The sequence below is a fragment of the Papilio xuthus genome, unplaced genomic scaffold, assembly GCF_000836235.2.
Source record: "Papilio xuthus unplaced genomic scaffold, Pxut_1.1 DF829758.1, whole genome shotgun sequence".
In the NCBI taxonomy this organism is placed as follows: Eukaryota; Metazoa; Arthropoda; class Insecta; order Lepidoptera; family Papilionidae; genus Papilio; species Papilio xuthus.
In genome coordinates, this window is record NW_013528891.1 from 374,678 (window position 1) to 386,248 (window position 11,571).

The 11,571-nt window shown below is 37.6% G+C and overlaps 1 protein-coding gene and 1 non-coding gene across 3 annotated transcripts; both read left to right on the top strand.

Annotated features, from left to right (window-relative positions):
• The first annotated feature begins 366 nt into the window (after positions 1-366).
• LOC106113423 (uncharacterized) lies at positions 367-7,633 on the top strand. 2 transcript variants are annotated; one of them, XM_013306168.1, is made up of 20 exons: positions 367-692; positions 803-984; positions 1,110-1,188; positions 1,339-1,569; positions 1,870-2,009; positions 2,204-2,330; positions 2,412-2,520; positions 2,972-3,088; positions 3,308-3,411; positions 3,498-3,614; positions 4,019-4,144; positions 4,358-4,465; positions 4,697-4,894; positions 5,149-5,244; positions 5,471-5,577; positions 5,848-5,995; positions 6,284-6,385; positions 6,499-6,630; positions 6,993-7,155; positions 7,457-7,633. In XM_013306168.1, the coding sequence occupies exons 1-19, from the start codon at positions 537-539 to the stop codon at positions 7,137-7,139; spliced, it is 2,526 nt and encodes an 841-aa protein (XP_013161622.1). In that variant the 5' UTR covers positions 367-536; the 3' UTR covers positions 7,140-7,155; positions 7,457-7,633. The 2 variants fall into 2 exon arrangements, with proteins under 2 accessions (XP_013161622.1, XP_013161631.1); XM_013306177.1 differs by having other exon boundaries at positions 601-692; positions 871-984.
• On the top strand, positions 5,680-5,750 carry TRNAG-GCC (transfer RNA glycine (anticodon GCC)). Its single transcript has one exon. It is a non-coding gene; the product is annotated as a tRNA-Gly (tRNA).
• Positions 7,634-11,571: the final 3,938 nt, after the last annotated feature.

Here is an 11,571-nt window from a genome sequence, read left to right on the forward strand (position 1 = left end):
GTAAAACACAGCTGATAATGGTAAACAAATTTATTTTCCTTTCTAAGCAGTAATTTAACCAATTCTCATGTTATAACAAGAAGTCATTGTAAATTGATGTTAGTGAAAAACGTAAAAAAATTTAAAAGTTTATCAATATCTGAAAACTGTTTTACTACGTACAGTTAAGTTAGTACAATGCAAAAAAATACAGAGTCTGCAAGAAATCTTTTTGTCACAAATTTTAAATTAAGCCACATTTTTATGCATGGTTGTTTGATTCCTCATAGCCTGTGTGTCACTAAAAACGCTCGTCTTGCACATTTAATATGTTATTTACACTTTACACACTGGCATAAAGTCACGGACTGATGTCATACACAGCAATAAAAAAAATAAAAAAGTCAAACAATAAACAGTTGAAATTTAAATTGTTTAAGATCGTGATAGCTTTTATATTTTATTAGTTTTGTAAATATTTTCGCCGTTTGGATGGCATTCGGTATTTGATATGTTTGCGTAATTTCAAATAATAACATCATTTCACATATTGTGTCATGGAAGTAGACGGAGTTGAAAATTGGAACAGTGGGACTGGGAATGCGGCGGATGCTGCTAAGTTTGCCAATTTAAAAGCTTTTGTGAATGCTGCTCGTGAATTCGAGGCAACTCATAGTGAAAATGCTATAAATTTAATGACTCGGTACTTAGGTGTAAGTATATATTAGTAATCTTTAAAACTTTTAATAATAAAAGTAAACATAACATTGTATCGTGGTGTTTTTGGGAGTTTTTAATTGATTTTAATTGTAATTTGTTACAGCTAATAACGTCGTCGTGTGATCTGTCGATATTTTCACCTGGGCGTTCAGAAGTGTGTGCATTTTTCAGTTCTCTATGGAGAGTAATGAGCGATGGACGAGGGCCGCACTGGGCCGGGGTAGCGGTGCTAGCGCGCGCCGCCATAGAGCCGAGTGCGAAGCACGCCCTCACACACACTTATAAGTTAGTTAACTATGTTTTTTGTATAAACTTACTGTCAAGAAAGAAAAGCATTGATGTATCAATCATTAGGCTATTTAATCTTATTACAGCATACAAACATATTGATTTATTCATTTTTTTTTCAGGTTTATGCCAATTCTTGCTCGCCTACTATGTAATGTTATATCAAATGACAAGAAAATTAAGCTTTTATCAGTTATGCAGGTAATTTATTTCTCTAAACCAATAAAAAAATTGGTATAACTTTGTAATTTTGTATTGCCATAAAAAATTATAAAGTTATACAACATTTATTACTTCAACCATTATATTATATTATAAAAGAAAGTAATCTAATTGTAAACAATATTCCAGGACATCTCCTATGGTATCAAAATCAGTTGGCAGGAATCATATTTATCAGGACTTATGAAACAATTGACTGACTGGATCCTACAGCCTATGACGGAACCACAGCATCGTGCAATCGGACACAAATCCTTGACTGTCCTTGTAAATGTGTGTTACTCAAATCTACCAGCTATATATGCGTTAATGAGGACTGTTGATACTAAGGAGTTCGTTGTACACCTAATTAATTTAAAGGTATTATCATTTGAAAACTGTATTTACTAAATATAAAAGGTGACTACATTTATCCAACATTCTTACGTTAACAAAAACATTGTCAATCTCCACATATTTGTGAAGATCAAAGCAATGTGTGAAGTTAACCCGCAGTGAGCCAACGTGGCCGACTATGGCCCAATCTCTCCTAACTTTGGATAGGCTTCCAGTCCCTCAGTGAGGATGTATGATGATAAAGCAGACTGTTTTCCTTGATTGCTAGTCATGAAATTATGGAAGGTATAGATTTCTGCTATTACATTGACATGTCTGTGTCAGGATGGTGGTTATGGTGGTGTGGAGGTGTGCAGACTGCTACTGTGCCTGTCGGGTGCCACACGAGGAGCTGCATCAACACGCCAGGCGGACGTACACAGCTATCTATGCTGCACCATGCGAACATTTCGCAATGCCATCATGTCAGTATACCATCATCTTGCTAATATTATAAATGCAAATGTATTAATAGATGGATGGATGTTAGAAGGTATCTCCAAAACCTAACCTTCGTTATTTAAGCGACTAGCTTAAAACCTTTTTCCACTGGGACAGCTTTGTGTTAAAATATTTACAGTAAATGGTCGGTAAGTTAAGTTTGTATTTATATTTGCAGTGAAAGAGATGCAACACAGTTATTGCACGCCTACACATTTATAAATGACCTCTGCTCGGACCCCAATCTACGGAATTATGTCTCTACCTACCCAAATTTCAATGGACCATTACAGGATGCTATAAAGGTAAGAATACACATAATATAAAGAGTATATGACCTATATGTGAATGTTTCTTTAGTGTAAACCCATGGTGACATGTTTCAGGACACAGAGGGCTTGTGCGTGACAGCAGCTGACGACACAGCAGAGCCGGAGTCTGCAGTCACCTGTCTGCAGAATATACTAAAGTTCCTTACTGTCCTCGTTAGCTTGGGTAAGCATATTTAAACCTGGTTTCAATACAAAACCCTAATCATAAACAAACTACACATCCATTTACACTGTTGAAGCACTTGTCCTTCTCATTTATATGAAAAAAAATAGAGAAAACACTATGCAATACAAGTGTTATGATTGTAATTTCTCGATTACTCTACTCATACATTCAACTTAAACCTGAATAAGCAAGAAACCTTTATAAGAAAATCTTATATAGGTTTCTCTCCAAAGTGTTTCTCTCTTAAGCGAGAAACACTTAAGAGGCTAAAAATCTTGGTTCTTTGGACTCTCACTTATTGAGATCCTAACGTAAAACTTTGTTACCTTCTATACCGTAAACTATTCAATTGATTTTCACGTATGAGGTGTCAATCGAATCGTACTTTTTTCCCTGAGTGTCATAAGGGTGAAGTCAGTGTTATTTGAATGTGTGTTAACACTTTCAGAGTTGTACTCAGTGCGGGCGCAGCACGGCGCGCTGGCTGCGCTGTGCATGAAGGCCAGCCGACTCTGTTTGCCGCACGCATTGGAACTGTTTGCCGCTATAGTAACGCAATACAGAGGTATTAATCATTATTTTTTAGATTAGCTTATGCCTACATCTTTGTCCGCACGAGGTTGTAAGAAAACTTAGTTAATAGTCTATGTGTTCTTCCAGACTATGTTCTACATCTATACCTTTCAGCGAGAGAATAAACATTAATCCATCCAAACGTTCATATTTATAATATTAGTAAGATTTGAATTTATTTTGTAAGTGATAAGTTATGTTGACATTTGAGACGAGGGCCGGTTGCCGCCGAGCCTGCTGGCAGTGATGAACCAGGGTCTGCCGGCGCTGCTCGTGCCGCCCGCGCTCGAGCCCGGCAAGGTCGGCCTGCAGTGGGTCAGTCACATTTTATCTATCACATTTAAATGTTCCAATGATTTAGAGTTGTTTCAATGAACGTATGGTCTATGTACATGTGTCAGCTGGTGGTGGTGGGCGCGCTGTGCGAGTCCTGTGAGACGCAGCAGAGCGTGCTGAAGGAGGTGACACCGGACAGCTTCGAGGACACACTGTACAGCGTGCTGCATCACACCGCACAGGTCATTTAATATATCACACGAAAACAGTTATATCTAAAGAGGTAGAACTTTTTTCGTTGTATGGGTTATAATGAAACAAAATACATGTGTCAATTACAAAGTATTTGTCTGTATGTGCTGGAGATTTATTCTAGTTCTCTTCCCTTCATTACCCTTATATAACTAAAGAAAGGGATGAGGAACTAGTTTTGGTGAGGAAGCGAATGTAAGGGAGTAATGCAGGTACAGATTTTTTTACAAGAATAAACGACATGTATAGACTCGTGGTTTGTATTATTTTTTACACTGTCTTTAAATATTAAATAACACATTTTGTTTTACTTTTCCCTTATTTGTGTGTATTTTAGTAGTTATTATGAAAGTTTGTGTTGAGAGATGTGTGTGGTGTGTGTTGTGTGGTGCAGAGCGGTGTGGTGGGCGCGGAGGGAGGTCAGCAGGCGGTGGTGGTGTCGTGCCGCACCGCGCTCTCGCTGGCGCCGCTCGACCCGCGCTGGGAGGCCGCGCTCTGCAGGCTGCTGGCACACCACCAGGTACACAGACTCCGACATATCGTACATCGATGTATCACAATTATTTCTCACAACAAAGTTCCTGTGAAAAAAACTGTATGTATCCTGCGACTTCATCATTCAGACTGACACATATGCCAAATTTCATTCCATTCAGCCGGAGATACCTTTAAACAAACATCCATAGAAACATTCGCATTTATAATATTAGTAAAATATACTGTACCTGTAAAGGTACGCAAGTTGCTGTGCGCAGGTCTGACCAGCGGCAACACACAGCGACGTAAGCAAGTGCTCCAGCTGGTAAAGCATCACTACTTTCCTGTTGATCAGATGAACCAGGTAACTAACTTATATTTGTCAAACCAACTAAGTTAATATAGCCCAGTGCGAGTTAACTTCACACATATCTTTGAATTTGTTCACAGACGACACAGATACAAACAGTATAATGTACATATATAATTAGAAAATCTATAAACACATTGGGTGATAACTCAATGGATTCGAAATAAAAATAAGTTTTATATGACTCGAAGGATCATAAAAATATTGAATGTTTTTGATTGTAAGGTGTTCGGGGAGGGCGCGGCGAGCTTGTCGTGTATGTCTGAGGGCGTGTCGTGCGTGACGGAGGGCGTGACGTGTGTGTCAGTGGGCGGGGCGCGCGAGGAGGGCGAGGCGGCGTGGGCACAGCGACTGTCGCCTGCACAGGAGCATGCCATTGATGCACTCGTTGATAAACTTAATGACGCGCTACGGAACGACAAGGTATTTTATTCTCTTATATTTATAAATACTTAACTAGCAGCAGCCTGCGACTCCGTTCACGCGGAATTAAAAAAAAACTCAATTAGTTGCCCGCGGTTTCTTCCAGGCTATGTTTTACGTCTATGCCAAATTCCAGCGAGTTTGTATAACCGTTCTTGAGATACCTTTTAACAAACATCCATCCATCCAAACATGTATTTATAACATTAGTAAGATTTTTAATACATTTTCTTATTTGATACTGTATGTTTTAGATATCAGACATAGCGACATCCAGCGTGATGGAACTGTACGGATACAAAATGTCGTGTTTGGAGCAGCGGCTGCACTCGCACACGGTCGCGCTGCAGGTGACGCACTACTTAAACTTACTTATTTACAATTTTGAACAATACAAATAATTGGAGATAGTAAAATTTAGCGCCACCTATAATCATATCAGAAAAACAATTTTGATTTACGGTTTTATTGTAAATATTCCATAACAGATGGCGCTGAAATTAAATTATGTGAAATAATGCGGTAATACAATTTAATGAAATAATTGTATGTATAATTTTTGTGAACGTGACAAAGGGCGCGACGGAGCACATGGCGTCGCTGCAGCACGCGCTGGCGCTGCTGCAGGCCACCAACTCCTCGCAGCAGGACGTCCTCTACACCACGCAGATGCAGAATGAAAAGTATTATTTTTTTTGTTATTTATGTATAATGTTATTGCTACCCCATGAGTCGCTAAGATATTTGAAAAGAGTTATATCATGAATTTGATGACCTCGCTATAAGCATCGGTGGTTCAGTGGTAGAATGCTCGCCTGCCACGCGGGCGGCCCGGGTTCGATTCCCGGCCGATGCATTAATCTTTTTTCATTTATATATTTTCAGTAAATATTCTTTCTCTTAACGTTATATACAATGTTCTTATTAAAGTTTAATAAATTTGTTGCACGTAGACACAAGAAGACAATAGAAGAGATGCACAAGCAGCTGGAGGACGCGGAGAGCACGCTGCGCGGGTTCAGAGCCAAGCTCGCCGCCGAGCGCCTCGACAAGGAGCACGTCAAGGACAACATCAAGAAGGAGTGCAACGCGCAGCTCGCTGTCTGTCTCACTCACTCTCACTCACTCTCACTCTCACTCTCTCATACAACGCTTACTGTCGCCTTCTGACAACTAAATCTTACTAGTATTATAAATGCAAACGATTAAATTGATTGATGTTTGATGTTTGAACATATCTCAGGAACGACTGAACGGATTTCCATGTTCTAAGTACACAAAGCCATTGTACAAAAACTTGTCCATTATTTTTCTTAAAAACAATAAGTATAGTTTTTAAACACGTTAAATATATAGAATTCGTTTAATTTGTGTTAAAATGTATAACAGAACATGGAAGCGGAGACGCGGCGGCGGGAGAAGGAGGCGGAGGATCGTCTGCAGCAGGCGGACACTGAGTACAAGGCGCTGCAGAAGAAACTCGAACAACAGGTCACACATACAAACATTATACACTAGATTTTGTCCACTCGGAACTAACATTTTAAAGCTATTTTAACTGTAGGTGAAGAAAATACATAAGTGTGTAATTTGTATATACACAGTGTCACAAGAACAGCGAGCTGGCGAATGTTCTGTCCAAGTTCGAGGAGCGCGTGCGACAACGCGAGCGCCGGCTGGAGGAGGCTGCTGCTGCTGAGGCCGCACTGCGCAAGGATCTTGACCACAGGGATGCTGTAAGTGAACATCTCACACTGTGCACTGTTGTACATTGCTCAAGTCTGGAACACAACATAACACATGGCTGTACACAATTGCACATAGTGGAACACGATTGTACCCAATTGCACACAGTTGTGTATACGCGTACTGTCGCACATGTACACAATTACACACAGAATACACGGTTTCATATGATTATACACAGTTGAATACGTCTATACACTATTGCACGGCATTGTACATAGTAAAACACGATTGTACACAATTGCACACATATGTGTGTACACGTATATTTGCACAGACGTGTACATAACCTGCATACAATGAGATATTGTAGTAGATAGAGAGACAGAATGTAGCCGTAGTATTTGTGCAGGTGATAAAGCAGCTGGAGAAGAGCGTGGTGGAGCGCGAGGCGCGGCTGGGGCAGGTGACGGCGCAGCTGGAGGAGATGCGCCGCGTCCAGGAGATGGTCGCCAAGCTGATGGCCAAGACCGCGCACACCAGCAACACGTCCGCGTAGCATCTGCACGTAACATGTTATATGTTTATTTCAGCAATACAAATAAGCAACATGACTATTGTTATGTTTATTGCTCGTTTCCATGACAACAGTGATATTCCAGTGTGGACATCTCAGTGACAAATGTTATCGAAGTGGGTCGGAAATAAATTTCCTCTACTAGAAACTATACTCTGTTATAAAATGGATGTTAGAAATATTTCCATACAAACTCTATAACGTTCAATAGTAAATTTTATAAATCATGGATTAAAGTTGTTAATATTATGTGTGATAAACTAAGCAAGCGTAATTTTTTTAATTTGTTTTTTTTACAGATTGTCTGTGCGAGAAGAGAGTGATGTAGAGTTGTGTGCGCGCTGCAAACATTTTTGTAGATCTTTTTTTCATATTGCTCGTATGAATGAAATGATAATTATGTCAATTATTAAAAAAATGTCAAATTATTGTATACAAAATGATATTAAGAATAATAAATCACGATTGTTATGTAACAATGTTTTATTTCTAAACTAAAATTTAACTCACGCTTGTAACCCAGAGGGGTAGGTAGAGACCACAGACCTCCATTTAACGCGGCTAAACGAACCTCCACTATCTACTTTTTTTTTTGCGAGAATTCTCAGATATGTGCAGCATCACGATGTTTTCCTTCATCGTAAGGACATAAGATAAATGTACATATGTAAATCGGAAATCGAAAAACACGTTGGTACATGGCGGGATTCGAACCCAGGACCCGTAGATTGCAAGTCAAGTGTTGACCACTGAGTCACCGACGCTCTTTTTTTTATTTTCATTATTTTGTGATGACCTTATCCATTACACATCTTAAAATAATCCTCAATTTTCATATAAAATACTATTCCTGGCAAAATTTACTCAGTTTATAAATAGAATGTTTGTCCGTTTGAGTCAACGCGTTAGTAAAAACAAATATTGTTTCAAAACAAAACGAGTTATTAGACTCGGCTCTTTATTTATTTAAGATATTGCTACTTACATAAACTAAAGTTGTATTCCTTTATATTACAGTGGGTTTCCACTGACTTGATACTTATTACGAAGCTTTTATCCCTTTATAAGTTAAAGGGGATATTTTCACCATCATGATTTTTATTTTTTTTATCACCGAAATTCGCTCTGTGCATAGTACTTAATATGTTTTAGTGATTTTCATAAAAAATTAAATAAGATTTTTGTAATAAATATAAAACTTGATGTTTGCAAAATTTCTTATTTAAAATACAACCAAAAATAAATTATTGTTCATAATTAATACTATAAGTGCAACATCGTACAAAATATAAAGTTCAACGACCTTACTAAAGCTCTTTTCTGTAGAAAAACTCATTTGATCCTTAAAGGCCTTTGCGTTTTGTTAGATGTTTATTGTTATAGTACGAGTTAAGCCTGCGCTTGTAAAAACTCACCCCAACTCACCCCTGTTTACATTACCATGTGGATAAAGTAAATTACTATGCAAAAAACCTCTGGACTCAGTTACGACGACACTGTAATTTGCATACGTGTTATATTGTAGATTTTTGTTAGAAAACTTTTTGTCCGAAGATATTGCTTATAAGCGTTAGCTTCCACTGGCGAAACAGATTAGGTAATGGAAATATCCTCTCCCTCCTCTATCTAGGTTAGACAAAGCATCGATAACTTGTTATTATCGATATTCGATATTTTAGTGAAATTAGGTGGCGGCTTGCTCGTGTTACTAAGTAATACAAAAACACAATATGCTTGTTTTTTCAAAAATAGTCATAGAGATGTTTTGATACAACAACAATGGTAGAGCTCGCTTTAAAATGTTCGCACGAATTGTCCCGGCTCGCCCGGTGAAATACCACGACCACACAGAAGACAGGCGTCAAGTGGAAGCAATTCCGCGTTTCGTCTGATGAGTGTGCGTCCCGTAGGCCTAATTTAGTCCTATTTCCCTTCCCACCATTTTTCGAAAATATTTTCTTTCTGTGCATCCTCTCTTCCGTCGATTAAAGGTAGGCAACGAATATGCACTTGCGTATGTCTATGGGCAACGGTCACTTCGCTATTTCAGCGATTTCAGGTGGCTGCTCGCTCGTTTGCCACCTTATGATATAAGCAAAAAATACAAGTGTTAAGGGAAACTCTCTATAATAATGCTACTATTTATCTGGGTCATGCCAAAATCGTTATGCAACAAGATAAAACATTTAAATTAATAAGATTTGAATTTAAACTTAGTTCAGTGGTAGCGCTAAGGTGCTTTGGCAAAGATTTAGAGCGCAGACAAAACTAGTTTGCCTTGCTAAATAGTTCCGCAGTGAAACACAATTTCTGCATAGAACTAAACAACAATACGGTGAACTTTCTATCACTCCATCCTTGTTAAGTCAAAATTCTCACTAACCGTGGGTTTCTGAATTCAAAATCTCTGCATAAAACATATCACCTCTGTCATTATCTTAGACAAAAAAGAAACAACAATATGTTTTAATCTTGGATTTTGGAAGTAATATGTTGTAGGTTATGCAATGTGTTTGTTATGGAAATATTTGAACAAGGAATTGCAATTTACGATCATTTGGCGGCGCTGCCAGCTTCATGTAGAGACATCTGGCGATTACTGTTAGTCCATTGCTACAATATTGCTTCTGAATTATTGTAAAAAAATATCAATTCTAACAATGTTTAATATACAAATTACAATCCTTCGCCCTCGACTCAGTCCGCATAGAATAAAAAAAAACATAATTAGTAGGTTACGCGTTCTTCCAGACTATGTTCTATATGTCCAAATTTCAACATCTGTTCAACTAGAGGTACCTTAAACATCCATCCATCTAAACATTCGCATTTATAATATTAATAAGACTAGTCAAAAAAGCGTAAAAATTAAAATCTGTTTACACCTGATAAAAAGATTATTAATATTAGAATTCATTAAATTCTATTTTTTATTGCATTGCTTTTATTTCGTGCCTGAATTTCGTTAACTATGCGAGTCACGATAGCACAATAAATTAACTTTTAATTGTTTTGTTGCCTGACACAATAGACGATGCTTCGTGTTATTATTTTTGTTGTGTTAATAGACAAAGAAAACGTATTAACTGGAAACTTCTTATTAATATTCTTATTGATTCTTCTAAGAATGTATAGCGTATATTTAATATGAGTAATTTAAACTTAACACCTATTTAAAAATGGTTAAACAGTCATCATCATCATCAGCTCACTATCGCTCACACACTCGGAGCCTAACCTAAGTTAAGGGTGATTAGGCCATAGTCAACCACGCTAGCCAAGTGCAGGTTGGTTGACTTCACACATATCTTTGAATTTCTTCTCAGATATGTGCAGGTTGCATCACGATGTTTTCCTTCACCGTAAGAACGTCGGATAAATGTACATATGTAAATCGGAAATATAAAAACACATTGGTACATGACAGGGGTAGTACAACACAATAATTAAGATGTCACTTAAAGATATTAACCAAAGTTAGATGCTTTAGTTTTTTTGTATTTACTCATTCTATTTTGTTTTGACTTTTATGTTCCAATACATAAATCTTTAAGTTTCCTATAAATATCCCTTTTAGTTGTGACAATATCACCGTGCTTTCTTATCTTGTTAAAACATTATACAAGCACTTTGTGTCAGCTATTCACCTAGTATAAAACGGTAATAGCATGGTTACCAGTTCAATCAGAACATAATGCTTGTGTCACACGAAGGTAGTGAGCAGAGCAGAAGGATAAAACAGTACTAATATTATTTGATACTGTTGTGTACAACTAAATTAAATAACTCTTGTATCACTTGTTGCTATCTTCATTCCCTAAACAAAAAGTAGATTACAACATGTATTAAATAGCTGTTCTGATTCACGTGACTCTGTCCGCGCGGAATTATAACAAAAACTAGTAGCTCATGTGTTTACCAGACTATGCTTTACATCTGTGTTAAATTTCAGTGAGATCCGTTGAACAGTTCTGGAGATACCTTCTAACTTACGTTCAATCCAAATTTTCTTTAGGGTATTCATCATCAGCTCACTATACGTCCCCACCGAGGGGCTCAAAGCCTACAATAAGTTAAGTGTGATTAGGCCATAGTATTATATAGTATAGCAAGATATAAATGTTAAGGCAGTGGAATTCCACGGTATATATGAGAATAAATAATAACAGTACTGAACTGTACACTACACTGCCACACTCCCCAGCCCTCGTATGAAACTACCACAACAGCCTCCTCCGCACATTACGCGGGCGATTACCTCCCCACTTTGGTAGGGTTATCTATGTTGACACGTTTGCCTTCTTCACTGCTCTATACAATAACATTGTCATATAAAAATATATTTTGTATATCGCACGTGCGAGAAAAACCTAGATAGTTTACTTTCCTACTAAATATTTAAATTAATTTACAT

What these genes read in the sequence shown, in the direction of transcription:
- LOC106113423 (XM_013306168.1), top strand. Translation starts at nt 537, where the DNA reads ATGGAAGTAGACGGAGTTGAAAATTGGAACAGTGGGACTGGGAATGCG. An exon ending in AGCTTTTATCAGTTATGCAG is followed by an intron (nt 1,189 to 1,338) that starts GTAATTTATTTC and finishes ACAATATTCCAG; the next exon opens with GACATCTCCTATGGTATCAA. An exon ending in CGCACACGGTCGCGCTGCAG is followed by an intron (nt 5,245 to 5,470) that starts GTGACGCACTAC and finishes AACGTGACAAAG; the next exon opens with GGCGCGACGGAGCACATGGC.